Source organism: Scyliorhinus canicula, chromosome 5, assembly GCF_902713615.1.
Source record: "Scyliorhinus canicula chromosome 5, sScyCan1.1, whole genome shotgun sequence".
Classification (NCBI taxonomy): Eukaryota; Metazoa; Chordata; class Chondrichthyes; order Carcharhiniformes; family Scyliorhinidae; genus Scyliorhinus; species Scyliorhinus canicula.
Window position 1 is genome coordinate 17,258,854 of NC_052150.1, and position 15,392 is coordinate 17,274,245.

General features: G+C 51.7%; 1 protein-coding gene across 1 annotated transcript in view; it reads left to right on the forward strand.

The window, feature by feature from the left end:
• pxdc1b (PX domain containing 1b) overlaps window positions 1-15,392 on the forward strand; it is a 54,768-nt gene that overhangs the window by 33,521 nt on the left and 5,855 nt on the right. Inside the window, exon 4 of the mRNA XM_038796658.1 lies at window positions 324-435. Within this exon, the coding sequence (XP_038652586.1) occupies window positions 324-435 (112 nt within the window). The remainder of the gene's footprint in view (window positions 1-323; window positions 436-15,392) is intronic.

Here is a 15,392-nt window from a genome sequence, read left to right on the forward strand (position 1 = left end):
GTCCATAGGTTGGGGACTTGAGTCCCTGGAGTGGGACTTGAACCTGCGACCTTTGGACCCAGTGGTGGGACCGCCACCCACTGAGTCAAAGCAGACCCCCAAGGAATGGCAGCCAGGGGAACGTCAACACCTTAGAAGGGGGGAGGTGAGAGTAAATTCAGGAAGAGGGAGGACATTATGAGGTAACAGCTACTCTTTCCGAAGGGTCTCCTGTGCCTTGGCTAACGGCCTATACCCATGAAACATCACCTCGCCACGATTGAAGCCAGTTGTACACTTCACGATTACCTGAAACAAACCAGTAATGTTTTTTCTCCCCCCAGAAATTATGCGTTCGAATGGATTTTGCTTAGCGAACACGGAAACAATAGTCTTTGACCACAATATTCCCAATGGAAAAGACCAGCATTTAGCAGCAGATTCCACGGAAAACCTGTGAGTATATCTTTACGTGACTTCAGTATGTGTTTTTATAATGTGGAATTATCATGGATAATTGAAGTTGGTTTATTATGGGATGCCGCATAGCAAGCTCTAGCATTCGAGCCTGTAATTGAGTCGAGACGTCGAGACCAAATCGAAAACAATTTATGGACCTCTGCAGAACCCACGAGATCTGATTATAGCTCTCAACGCGCCACCAGCCATTTATTATTCTATACATAGTTATACTCTATTAGTTCCCTCAAATAAAGGGGATCTCCTTGCCAGTGGGTGGGAAACAGGCTGAGCAAGATCATTTAACCGAGGGAGTGGGAGAACAGGTTATGATGATAGAAACCTTGTCCTGAATGGAGGTGGCAGAGGCCGTGGTTTGGTGAGCTTCTTGCCTGTTAACCGAGCAGTCAGGTTTCTGTGTAAAACTGTTCAAGGATACAATAGAAACTATGGTAAACCTTAATTTTCAACTGAAATGGAGCACCGGGAGGGTACAGCAAGTTAGAAGACTATTTCTTCCGATATGAATAAGCTGTGTAGTAGCTTCGCCCAAAGGGGACAAAATAGATGACAACAACATTTGCAGGACCTCCTTTCTGAATGTGACATGCCCGACAGACACTATTCTCCGCCCCCCCCCCGCTGGGTCGGAGAATCACTGGGGGCGGCGTGAACCCACCCCGCAGCTCCGACACCGGCTGCCGAATTTCCCGGCGTCGTTTTTTTGGCGGGGGCGGGGATCACGTCGCGCCGGTTGGGAGCCGTTGGCAGCGCCCCCCCCCCCCCCCCCCCCCCCCCGGCGATTCTCCTGGCCCCGATGGGCCGAGCGGCCACCCGCTTTCGGCCTGTCCCGTCGGCGTGAATTGCACAAGGGTCTTACCGGCGGGACCTGGCTCTGACCTCACAGTGGGGAATGAGTTAATCTGGAGATGTTAGCTCCACAACCCTCCGGAATATCTGCGCTCCTCTAATCCTGGCCCGTTTATGCATCTCCGATTTTAATCACTCCGCCATTGGTGCCTGCGTCCTATTGCCCTGATCCTCCGCTCCGGAATTCTCTCCCTACCCCTCTCCGCCTCACATTCTCCTTTGTGAGGCCTACCTATTTGATCAAGCAGTTGGTCACCTGGGCTAACGTTTCCCGATCGGGCTTCATTCTGTGGCACTCCAGCGAGGCTCCTTGGGACATTTTATCGTGTTAAAGCCGCCATGTAGATATAAGTTGTTGTTGTTGGTGCGCCGGAGGTGTCAAAAGCGGCAAATCCCACTCGCCTCCTTCAAGCGGGGGGAGGGGGCAGGGCAGAATATCGACTGGAGAAATACGATAGACGATGACTACTGATAACCTTTAAATCGGGGTGATTATACATCACACATTTTGTGCTATTAGTTATGATCCACCCTAATATGGTAACCGCCTTGGGTGTAATATATGGTGGCTGCCGGGACTGCGTGACCTGGAACATGGTTTTTCTCACTACTGTGTGGCAGACTGACTGATGGTTCACATCCCACAGCCGTTGAAAGGCCCCAGGCCGCCTCCCATAGTATCTCACTGCGTGCGTAACGTAACATTCCCCCCTCCCTGGGTAACACTGAGCCGCCTTTCAGCATTGGATTGTACTGGGGGCCGGGTGGATCGAGGCTCAAACTCTTGCCCCCACCCCAGTTATGCAGGGGGCATCCGCGTGCTGCCCCTCGCTGACACAATTGTAAAAACACCACATCGGCTTGCACCCTCGGCCAGGCCCAGCTCTACCTGACCTCCCCCTCTCTCAATGCTTCCACTCTCAGGGATTTCCTTTCTGCTTTTCCAGCATCCAGTACTGGATGAGCAAAATTCCCCTCCGACAAAATATCGGGAAGTCTGACACCATTGTCTGTTAAACCAGACTCTCTGGTCATTACCACATTGCTGTGTGTGGGAGCTTGCTGTGCACAAAATGGCTGCCGTGTTTCCTGCGTAATGAGTGACTGTGCTTCAACCATTCTTCATTGGCTGTCAAATGCTTTAGGATGTGCTGAGGCTGTGAATGGTGCTATCAAAATGCAATATTATTTGAAGTTACATAGTTCTAGAATAGAGCAGTAACACTGCTTGATTTAGATTGGGGGCACAAAGTGGTAGGATGCAGGATTGTGCTTCTGTCTCCTGAGATTGGGTACAAAGAAAATTTGGGGAGGTGCAGAATGGAAGTCAGACCTTGACAAGAAGGCAGAGACAGTTTGGTACCTGACATCAGCTATGAAACATCATTGACTGAGTCATAGATTATCATAGAATTTAGAGTGCAGAAGGAAGCCATTCGGCCCATCTGCACCGGCTCTTGGAAAGAGCACCCTACCCAAGGTCAACACCTCCACCCTATCCCCATAACCCAGTAACCCCACCCAACACTAAGGGCAATTTTGGACACTAAGGGAAATTTGGGGAGGCGCAGAATGGAAGTCAGACCTTGACAAGAAGGCAGAGACAGTTTGGTACCTGACATCAGCTATGAAACATCATTGACTGAGTCATAGATTATCATAGAATTTACAGTGCAGAAGGAAGCCATTCGGCCCATCTGCACCGGCTCTTGGAAAGAGCACCCTACCCAAGGTCAACACCTCCACCCTATCCCCATAACCCAGTAACCCCACCCAACACTAAGGGCAATTTTGGACACTAAGGGAAATTTATCATGGCCAATCCACCTAACCTGCACATCTTTGGACTGTGGGAGGAAACCGGAGCACCCGGAGGAAACCCACGCACACACGGGGAGAACGTACAGACTCCGCACACACAGTGACCCAAGTCGGAATCGAACCTGGGACCCTGGAGCTGTAAAGCAATTCTGCTATCCACATGGCCAATCCACCTAACCTGCACATCTTTGGACTGTGGGAGGAAACCAGAGCACCCGGAGGAAACCCACGCACACACGGGGAGAACGTACAGACTCCGCACACACAGTGACCCAAGTCGGAATCGAACCTGGGACCCTGGAGCTGTGAAGCAATTCTGCTATCCACAATGCTACGGTGCTGCCCAAAGTCCTGGGACCAGCTTGCCTGCAGTCCTCATGCTGAAGAATTGTGCGTGGACTAATCAACAATTGTTCAGACCCAGTATGAGCGCTGAGGGCTATGTGCTGGCCGAGCTTTCTGCTCCGTTCCACTTCTCCAAGACAGCATTGCGAGTGAGGTGCCGGCTCCCAGATCTCAGAATTATTGCAGCACCCAAGGAGGCCATTCGGCCCATTGTGTCAGTGCCAGCTCTCCAAATGAGTAACTCACCCAGTGCCATTCCTCCACCTGCTGCCCGTAACCCTGCACATTCTTCCTTTTCAGATAAAAATCCAATTGCCTCTTGAAAGCCTCGGTGGAACCGACCTCCACCACACTCCAGATCCCAACCACTCTCTGCGTGAAAAATGTCTCCATTGCTTCTTTTGCCCGTCTGTGCCCTCGTGTTTGAATCCTCCCACCAACAGGAACAGTCTCTCCCTATCGAAATCTGTCCCGATCCCTCATGATTGTGGATACCTCGGTCCAAATCTCCTCTCAACGTTCTCTTCTCCAAGGAGAACAGTCCGAACATCCTCAATCTACCTACATAGCTGAAGTTTCTCATTCCAGGACCCACGTCTCCTGAATCTTTCCCGCACCCTCTCTAATGCCTTCCCATCCTTCCTAAAGGGCCATTCCCAGAACTGGATGCAATACTCCAGCTGCGGCCAAACAAGTGTTTTATAAAAGTTTAACGCAACTTCCTTGCTCTTGTACTCTGTACCCCTATTAATAAAGTCCGAGCTACTGCATGCTTTATTAACCTGTCTCTGTTAATCGCTCACCTGAAACTGTTCCATTCTCAGTTATTTGATGTTTTTCTTTAACCTGATTCATTCCATTGGTTTTTAATAGAAAAGGGAAGTCGTTTAACAGCAAATGAGCCGCTCTCTGCCGAAGTGTGAAATGCCCAGTAATTACTGCTGTCCATCATTGACTGGCATTTCAAAACCTCCCCTTTCTCCAGTCAACCTGCTCCCACTTCACAGCTAGGCTGAGTGTGACAGGGGGAGAGGGTGGTGTTAGTGCTAAATCCACCGCGCCACTGATTCAGGGGGAGAGGGTGGTGTTAGTGCTAAATTCACCGTGCCACTGATTCAGGGGGCGAGGGTGGCGTTAGTGCTAAATTCACCGTGCCACTGATTCAGTGGGCCAGGCTAATGCTCAGGGCACATGCGTTCAAATGGTTGAATTTCAATTCAATCCCAAAAAACCTGGAGTTCTGAAGCTCGTCTCAGTGACCTTGAAAAGATCACCAATTGTTGTAAAGACCCACGTGGCTGCATTGAGGGCAATCTGCCACCCTTACCCAGTCAGGCTGACTTGCAATGTGGTTGACTCACTTCCTCCCTCTGAAATGGCCCAGCAAGCTACTCAGTCGCAGGATACTCGTATGCCGGTACGGCAAGCAATAGGGAAGGCAAATGGAATTATGGCCTTTATAGCTAAAGGAATTGAGTATGAAAGCAGGGAAGTGTTGCTGCAACTTTACAAGGGATTGCTGAGACCGCACATGAATAGCAGCACGGTAGTATTCTGGATAGCACGAATGCTTCACAGCTCCAGGGTCCCAGGTTCGATTCCGGCTTGGGTCACTGTCTGTGCGGAGTCTGCACATCCCCCCGTGTGTGCGTGGGTTTCCTCCGGGTGCTCCGGTTTCCTCCCACAGTCCAGAGATGTGCAGGTCAGGTGGATTGGCCATGATAAATTGCCCTCAGTGTCCAAAATTGCCCTTAGTGTTGGGTGGGGTTACTGGGTTATGGGGATAGGGTGGAGGTGTTGACCTTGGGTAGGGTGCTCTTTCCAAGAGCCAGTGCAGACTCGATGGGCCGAATGGCCTCCTTCTGCACTGTAAATTCTATGAATGCAGTTTTGGTCGCCTTGTTTGAAGAGGGACGTAGTCGCATTAGAGGCAGTTCAGAGGAGGTTCACTAGATTGATTCCTGAGATGAGGGCCGGAATTCTCCGACCCCCGTGCCGGGTCGGAGAATCCCCGGGGGGAGGTACGAATCCCGCCCTGCTGCCCCGCCGCCGGCTGCCCTATTCGCCGACGCCATTTTACGGGCGGCGGCGGGATTCCCACCACGCCGGTCGGGGGCTGTTGACAGCGCCTCCCCCCCCCTCCCCCCCCCCCCCCCCCCCGGTGATTCTCCAGGCCCCAATGGGCCGAGCGGCCGTCCAGTTTTGGCCAATCCCGCCAGCGTGAATTACTCACCTCACTCACGGAGGGACCTGGCAGGTGAGTATGCGGGGGCGGTCCTCAGGGGGCAGAGGGGACGGCCTAGCCCGTGATCGGGGCCGACCGATCTGTGGGCGGGCTTGTTCCGTGGGGGGGGGGGCTTCTTTCCTCCCCGCCGCCGGACCCCTGGAGGGCTCCGCCATATTGCCAGGGGGCCGGTGCGGAGAAGAGAACCCCGCGCATGCGCGGAAATACGCCGGCTGGTCTGCGCATGCGCGGAAATACGGCGGCTGGTCTGAGCATGCGCGGAAATACGCCGGCTGGTCTGCGCATGCGTGGAAATACGCCGGCTGGTCTGCACATGCGCGGAAATACGCCGGCTGGTCTGCGCATGCGTGAGATCATGTCGGCCGTACTGCGTATGCGCGAACTCGCGCTGGCCCTTCGGTGCCGCCTGGAGCGCCGCCAACCCCTCCAGCATCCACCGAGCTCCCGGAAATTCGGGCAATTCCTCTCTTTTGGGGGCTGTTGGCGCGGGAGTGGTTGGTGCCGGTTTTCCCACCGACGTGGGGAGTTAGTCCCCAGAAGGGAGACTCCCGCCCGGGGGGGTTTGTCATGTGAAGAGGGATTGAGGAGTTTAGGCCGAGACTCTCTCGAGTTTAGGGGAGATCTAATTGAGGTATAAGAGATGATAAAAAGTACTGACAAAGTAGACGTGGAGCGGATGCTTCCTCTTGTGAGGCCATCCCGACCGAGGAGGTCATAGTGTTAGGATTAAAGGCGGCAGATTTAAAACACAGATTAGGAGAAAGGACTTCTCTCAAGAGGGTCGAGAATCTCTGGAATTCACTACCCCAGAGTCCGGTGGATGCCGGGATATTGAGTAAATTTCGGGAGGAGATAGACAGGTTTTTAATGAGTAATGGGATGAAAGGCTATGGAGAACGAGTAGGGCAGCGGAGTTGAGGCCCAGAGGAGGTCAGCCATGATGGTATTGCATGACGGAGCGAGCTCGAGGGGCTGAATTGCCGACTCCTGCCCCTAGTTCTTATGTTCAGTTGAAGGGCAATTAGGAGGAGCAACAAATGCCAGTGATGCTCACATCCAATATAAGTATACATTTTAATAATCCAATACTTCTGGAATATAAGTAACTGACAAACTGTGGAATTCCTTGAGGGTTTCTCATAGACAGCTGCTTCAGTTCTGTTAGGCAGTTAAAAGTCACTTTTCTACTTTGCAATGCAAACTTTGAAACTGAAATACAATTGATTATAGTCCCATTTAATTTCCTTTTTTAAATAAATTAAGAGTACCCAATTACTTTTTTTCCAATTAAGGGACAATTTAGCATGGCCACTCCGCCTACCCTGCACATCTTTGGGTTGTGGGGGTGAAACCCACTCAAACACGGGGAGAATGTGCGAACTCCACACGGACAGTGACCCAGAGTCGGGATCGAACCTGGGACCTCTGTGCCGTGAGGCTTTCAAACCTTTGGCAAGCAGGCTTGCCTCTAGCGTCCACCCACCCCTTGGAATGAAAGTCCTGACTTTGCAGGCACTTCCTCCCGAGGCAGGCGGAATCGGGAAATTTCCCGATTCCTGCTCCTCGCCTCTCGGATGAAAATCCACCCCGTTAACTCTGTTTCTATCCACAGATTTGGGTTTCTGTTAGGAGTGGGGTTTGAAACGTGAACTTGCTGACTCAGAAGCCCGAGGCTAACCACTCAGCTGAAGGCTCGTGCTCAATATCAGCTGTGTTGATATAGATTAGTTCATAGAATCCCTACAGTGCAAGAAGTATGCCATTCGGCCCATTGACTCTGCACCCACCCTTTGAAAGACCACCTTATCTAGGCCAAATCACCCACCATATTCCTGCAACCCCAACCGAAGGAGCAATTGATCACGGCCAATCCGCCTAACCTGTGCATCTTTGGATTGTGGGAGGACACCGGAGCACCCGGAGGAAACCCACGCAGATAGGGGGAGAACGTGCAGACTCTGCACAGACTGTAACCCGAGGCCAGAATCGAACCCGGCACCCTGGTGCTGTGAGGTAGCAGTGCTAACCATAGAACATAGAACAGTACAGCACAGAACAGGCCCTTCGGCCCTCGATGTTGTGCCGAGCAATGATCACCCTACTCAAACCCACGTATCCACCCTACACCCGTAACCCAACAACCCCCCCTTAACCTTACTGTTTAGGACACTACGGGCAATTTAGCATGGCCAATCCACCTAACCCGCACATCTTTGGACTGTGGGAGGAAACCGGAGCACCCGGAGGAAACCCACGCACACACGGGGAGGACGTGCAGACTCCACACAGACAGTGACCCAGCCGGGAACCGAACCTGGGACCCTGGAGCTGTGAAGCATTGATGCTAACCACCATGCTACCGTGCTGCCCCAAACCACTGTGCCACCTTGCCCTTCTTTCAGGACCGTAGAATTTTAAAACTAATTAATAATTTTTAAAGTGTAGTCATTGTTATATTGTAGGAAATGAGGCCGCTAATCTGGGGTGGCACATTTTTCTTTTCTCAGCTAACTAGTCACTGCTGTTGCTTTATTTATTTTGTCCTGTTACACATTGGCTGTTATTGAACGTTTCACATGCTCTTCAAATAATTTTCCAGGCAGGAGAACAGCATCATATTTCTGCTGAAACCCCCTCAATGAATCCTCCTTGGGCCCAGTGCGTCCTCTTGTTCACCTTTTTAGCAGAAGTGTTGAGTCTAGGCCGTTCCATGACCACATAGTAATCCGGACCATGATTTCCAATGCTAGGATCAAACTTGATGCCCCGATCAATGTGTTCCCGGATCCCAAAGCCGTAATTCCCAGTGTTACACAAGTCCCTCTTCCTCAGTTCATATTCCCGAATCGTGAGACTTGTCTCTAAAATGTCCTCATCTTTGGCTCCTCGGATTGTGCAATGAACAGCTTTATAGGTGCTCAAGGGAAATGCCAGTTAATGTCCACCACCTGCCCACAATTAAACACAATTAATATATAATTAACGTTTTACACGTCACCCAGCAGATTTAATAGCAAGTGGCAGCTGTCACTACAAACAACCACCAAGGTATAGAAACCACATCACAGCCGGCTCATTCTGAAGTGCTCGACTTTGCTCAGTGAAAACCATGGGCAGGATTCTCCGTTAGCCGATGCCGAAATCGGGGTGTGCGATCGGGCGGAGAATAACGTCCAATGCCAAAATCGTGGCAGGCGCTGGTTTGACGCCAAATTGCAAAGCTCCGTCACCTTGAAAACGGCATCAATACGACGCCTGCCGCGCATAATTTAATCACCGTTTGAATATCATTAGTGGGCCCACCCGCAATTCTCTGCCTCCGATAGGCTGAGTTCCTGACGGCACAGTCCACGTGTGCCTTCAAACATCATGGCCGCGATTCTCTGGTCCGGCACCAGAGTGCCGGTGCCGGCGCCAAAATGGGAGTACTATACTCTGGCACCGGTGCCGGTTCAGAGACCTGATTCTCGGGTCCTGGGGGGGGCCAGCATGGCGCTGGAGCGGCTCCAGCTGCCGGTCCCGGCATGAACCCGGCGCCGCGGGGTCCACGCATGCGCAGTTGGGACGGCGCCAACTAGCGCAAGCGCACTGGCCGTCATCCCCGTGCCTGCCCCAACGCCAAATGGCGCAGGGATCCAGGAGCCGGGCCAGCCCGCCGATCGGTGGGCCCCGATCGCGGGCCAGGCCACTACGGAGGGCCTCCCAGGGGTTGGACCCCCCCCCCCCCCCCCCCACGCCCCCGGACCCTTCAACCCCGAGGTCCCGCCGGCCCACAGCATGTTAGAACGGCGGCGGCGGCACTCGGATTTTTTCATACGGCCGCTCGGCCCGGAGAATCGCGGCGCCGCCGGAGGATCGCCGCTACGGCTGTTTGCGGCGATTCTCAGTGCGGTCCGTTTTTTCACGGGCGGGAGAATGGTGTCCCGGCGTCGGGGCAGCGTGGTGCAATTCGCTCGCCCCCCCCCCCCCCCCCCCCCCCGCTGATTCTCCAGCCCGGCACGGGGTTCGGAGAATCGCTCCCCCCGTGAAACCTGCCGTGGTGGCTGCTGAGAGAGAGGGCATACCAACAATGTCCAGCACCGCCATACTTCGCCGACAGTCGTGCCGCTGGCCGGGGGGGCATTTGCCAGGGTCGGGAGGAGTAGTGGGGGATGGCCAGAAGGGGTCGGGGTGGACGGGTACGCAACACCATTACCACAGCCGGCAGGTCAGCCTTGCGGCTGCGCACACCGCTGACAGCCGGCTGTAAACCTGGTGACCTGTGTCGTATGAGTGCCCTCTAGCCCCACCTGACCCATCAGCTGTATGGGTGCTCCAGCGCAACCTGTCCCATACTTTTCGGCCCTGATCAGTGTGTGTGTGGGGGGTGTATTGTGCGGCTGCAGCTTGTCAGCCGTGCGAGTGTCCATCATGGACCCGGCAAGCCCAGCACCGTTTTTCAGGGGAATCGATGGTGTTCTGCGCGGTGCCGTGCTAGCCCCTCACTGATAGCGGAATCGGAGCAGGAGCGGCGCAGATTTTCCTACGGTAGTAATCCACGGATTCTCCGTTGGCGTCCACACTTAGTCGCAGAAAGGGAGAAGCCGGCCCCATTAGTGTGGGTCGTGTTTGTTTGAAAAAGGTAATTGTTACACTCAGACTGAGGAGTGGTGCATCCTGGGTATATGGGCGGCTCGGTAGCACAGTGGTTAGCACTGTTGCTTCACAGAGCCTGGGACCCGGGTTCGATTCCCGCTCGGGTGACTGACTGTGCGGAGTCTGCACGTTCTCCCCGTGTCTGCGTGGGTTTCCTCCGGGTGCTCCGTTTTCCTCCCACAAGTCCCGAAAGACGTGCTTGTTAGGTAACCTCCTTGCGGTGTTAATGTAAGCCTACTTGTGACAGTAAATATTATTATTACTGAACAATCAACATTTTTGTGCTGTGGAATTCCATTAGATTTGCCACAGAAATTGGGCTTGAAGCGCAACAGGAATTCTCAAAGTTCCTGAAGATGCCTTCCCGGCACTTTAAGCTGGGAATCCCTGGGCTGCTGCTTGCTTCTTGCCAGTGTCACTTCGCCCAGAAGTGCAGCCCTGTTTTATGGATGTAGCGAGGGTTTCACCTGCACCCCCAGTGAAGCAACACTGGCAGAGCGGGAGCAGCTGTGCAGAGCGGCCCAGCCTTCATTTCTCAACTGACAATTGAAGGGTGGGCTCGGGACTGGAGAGCTACTCTGGCATAAGAGGATCAATAGCATGGCACAAGCCTGGGCCTAGTAGAGGAAAGAAACATGAGAAATCAACAAGGAGCTACTTGCAAATGGTTGGACAGCTGTATTATAGTTGAACTCAATCCTGCCATTAACTGATATGCACAATTTTATTATCGAGGGAGATCTTTGACTTTAATAAAAATCTCAAACTCCCAGTTATTACCTGAAAGAACTATGCCACAGGATTTTACGTTTTAAACAAAGAAACTTTTAGTATACAAGAATTAAACAAGGCAAGTACTATTAACTTAACACAATACTTCTTAAACCCTTATTATTTAAGCCTGAAAATATCAATGGGTGACTCGCTACTCTATTTTTATTTCTACCCAAGAGTTTCCCTATACCTTCTAGGGCCTTGACGGTTCCTTCAATTATTCTCTGGAGATCAAACATTGGTATGCCACAGTTCTCAGGAATTAACTTTGATTTTCCCAGTCTGGCACTAGGGCTTCCAGATCCCTCCGTCCCTATGGGAATTCCACTGTCACTCCCTTCCACTTGCTGTATCAAGCAGATCTAACAATTTTAATTCATCATGTATTTGGATTTTTCATTCCGCCCCCCCACCCCCCTCGCAATTACTGCATCATGACTCCAACCCAGGGACATGGCTTCCTCTTCTGGCTGCTGGCAGAAGCGGGACTGCCTTCTCACAGTCTTCCAAGTTGACAAACCATTTCTGTGAGAAAACATACACGCAAAGCCAAAGGCTGACTCCCTGAAACCTATTCCCCCGGCAATGTGGCACACCAAGGATGTCTAGCAATTTTAGTTAATTAACCGAGATTGCCAAATTTATCTTTTGAGCTGAAAAGGATGTGGATACTTTTAGGCCCCTTGCTTATCAGATCTAGGATCTGTGGAATGATGTGAATAACTTGCTACTCTAATGAAGATTGGACTGTTCTCCTCAGGCTTACTCTCTTCAGTTCCCTCGGTCAGTGGGCTCACCGGCTATTTTATGGCTCCCACCCTTTTAACTGTGACCTTGGAAGCACACACGGAATGACCTTTGACACTTAAATACCTTGGGTGCTCTGGCAATTGCTGAATTGAAGAATTTCAATCATTTTGCACACTTAATTTCACCCAAACTAACGATTCTATTCCAAAAACCAATCAATCATAACATTAGACATTTTCACAACAACACACATGCGCTTCTCCAACAGCGAGGCACTGAGGCAAATTCCTACTGCCTTTCTAACTGAGAGCATTGTTTTCAGCATATGTCAAACCTTGGATCTCCCTGACCTGTGGCTAAGCCCCCCATCGGACTAACTGGCCGAGCCATCATTGACCAGCTGGCGTGTGGAGAGGGCAGGGGTGAATGTTACTTGTTCCGTGTGTGCTGAAGCAAACAAACAGTATAAGTGGAAGAGGAAGCTAATAATGCAGCTAATTCCACAAACAGATGGGAGTGCCAGCTCATCAAACTTATCAACTCTCGAAATATGTCGTACAAGCACAAGTGACAACGAGCGAGTCTGTGCAGGGCATCTGCTCAGCCCTTGGCGACAGGCCGAATGCTAGAATGAAATGACAGTGGAGACACAAGCCCAGATTTTCCTCTTCCTCCTGTTCATTTTTGGGCGCTTTTCCAGCAGGCACGAGTCGGAAAGGGGGGGGGGGGGGGGTTGGTGACACTGCCAATGCCGTGCTGTCTCATTTAAATACAATGGATGTTTATGCTGGTCCTGTTATTAGTTGTCACTTGCAGTTGATGCTGGAAATATTGAAGAGAAGCAGTGATGTCTGTATTGGTGGAATTTGGCACTCCTTGGGTTAGGCATTAAACTGGAGCCCGGTCTGCTTGTTCCAGTGGGTCAGTCAGATGTTAAACATCCCACAGAACCTGAGGGAGCGGCGGAGTCTGCAGGCGGAGTTTGAACTGCTGACCACAGGGTAAGCGGTAGCACAGCTGAGCAAGGCAAAAGGGGGACAGTCTATGAGTTTGGGAGAAAGCGAGTAGAGTGCTGGCACACCAACTGCGAAAGAGGGAGGCGGTCAGGGAAATCGGGGGAGTAAAGAATAAGGAGGGTAACATGGTGGTGGATCCAGGGGGGGTGAACGGAGTCTTTAAGGAATTCTACAGTAAACTATACAATTCGGAGCCCCCGACGGGAGCGGAAGGGATGAGGCAATTTTTGGGCCAGTTGAGGTTTCTAAAGGAGGAAGAGGACCTGGTAGAGGGGCTGGGGGCCCCGATTCAATTGGAGGAGATTGTCTTTTTTTAAATAAATTTAGAGTATCCAATTCATTTTTCCCAATTAAGGGGCAATTTAGTGTGGCCAATCTACCTAGCCTGCACATCTTTGGGTTGTGGGGGCGAAACCCACGCAAACACGGGGAGAATGTGCAAACTCCACACAGACAGTGACCCAGAGCCGGGATCGAACCTGGGACCTCGGCGCCGTGAGGCTGCAGGGCTAACCCACTGCGCCACCGTGCTGCCCTGGAGGAGATTGTCAAGGGTATAGAGGGCATGCAATCGGGTAAAGCCCCGGGGCCGGACGGTTACCAGGTAGAATTCTATAAGAAATTTTTGGAAATATTGAGCCCACTCCTGATGAGGACCTTCAATGAGGCTAGAGAGAAAGGAACTCTCCCCCCAACAGGCTTTGATCTCACTCATTCTTAAACGAGGGAAGGACCCGGAACATTACGGGTCATACAGGCCGATTTCGCTTTTAAACGTGGATGTCAAATTGCTAGCTAGGATTCTGGCCACTAGAATTGAGGATTGCGTCCCAGGGGTGATAGAGGAAGACCAGACTGGGTTTGTTATAGGCAGACAACTCAATACCAATGTCCGGAGACTTTTGAATATTATTATGATGCCCTCAGAGGGAGGGGAGGCGGAGGTGGGAACAGCGATGGACGCAGAGAAAGATTTTGACCGGGTGGAGTGGGAGTACCTCAGGGAAACGCTGGGGAGGTTTAGGTTTGGTGAGGGCTTTATTGGCTGGGTGAAATTGCTGTACCAGGCGGCTGTAGCAAGTCTATGTACAAACCGGCTGAGGTTGGGGTACTTCGAGCTTCACCGGGGAACGAGGCAGGGGTGTCCCCTCTCCCCGTTACTATTTGCCCGAGCTATAGAACCACTAGCTGGTTTTGGGGGGGGGGGGGGGGAATTGGGTTTGTATATTTTGGACCCTGTGGAGGTTCTGCGGATCCTGAGGGATTTTGGTAGTTTTTCAGGGTACAAACTGAACATGGGAAAGAGCGAGTTGTTTGTGATCCAGGCCAAGGGGCAGGAGGAGAGACTGAAAGAGCTGCCGCCCAGGTTGGCAGAGAAAAGTTTTCGTTACCTGGGAATACAGGTGGCCAGGAAATGGGATGCCCTGCACAGGCTCAACCTGACCCGGTTGGTGGAGCAAATGGAAGGGGACTTTAAAAGGTGGGACATGCTCCCGCTGTCACTGGCAGGGAGGGTGCGGACCGTGAAAATGACTGTCCTCCCCAGATTTTTGTTTGTCTTTCAGTCCCTCCCCATCTTCATCCCTAAGGCCTTTTTTAAGCGGGTGAGTAGGATCATTACGGGCTTTGTGTGGGCAAATCCTAAATTGTATCATTAAACTGGGGAGATCTGCGCATTTGGTTCCTTAGTGTCTCCTTCTATAAAGAAAGATCTACTTGACTAAGAGGCCGTGCAACAGAGGTTTAATAAACTTACTCCTAGGATGGGAGGGTTGCCCTGTGAATAAACTGGGTTTAGTCTCTGGGGTTTAGAGGAATGATAGGTTGTCTCGTCGAAACATACAATTCTTAAAGGGCTTTATAGTCTACATACTGGAGAAACTTGTTTACCTGGCTGAGAAATCTAGAATGCAGGGGTCACAATCTCACAATAAGGGGTCAACCATTTAGGACTGAGATGTGGAGAAATGTCTTCACTCAAGCGGTTGTGACTCTTTGGAATTCTCTGATGCAGAGGGCTGTGGGTGTTCAGTCGGTTGAGTATATTCAAGAATGATAGAGGTTTGGGGACTGAAAGAATTGGGGGATTTGGGGATTGGACTGGAAAGTGGAGCTGAAGTAAAGGATCAGCCATGATCTTATTGAATGATGGAGCAGACTCGAATGACCAACTCCCGCTCCTTTGTCTAATGTTGCTTCATATCGAGGCTCGCAGTGGGCCAGCGCAGCCTCCAATCAGTTGAGGAAGAGGACGTTCAAAGACCAGGATCTGAGACCCAGCACCAAGCTGATGGTCTACAGAGCAGCAATAATACCAGCCCTCCTATATAGCTCAGGGACGTGGACTATGTACAGCAGGCAACTAAAAACTCTGGAGAAGTACCACAGTGCTGTCTCCGCAAGATCCTGCAAATTCATTGGCAGGATAGACAGGATAGTTGGTGTACCCAGTCAGGCAAATATCCTCGGAACCGAAGCATTGACCACGCTCTGCTGGG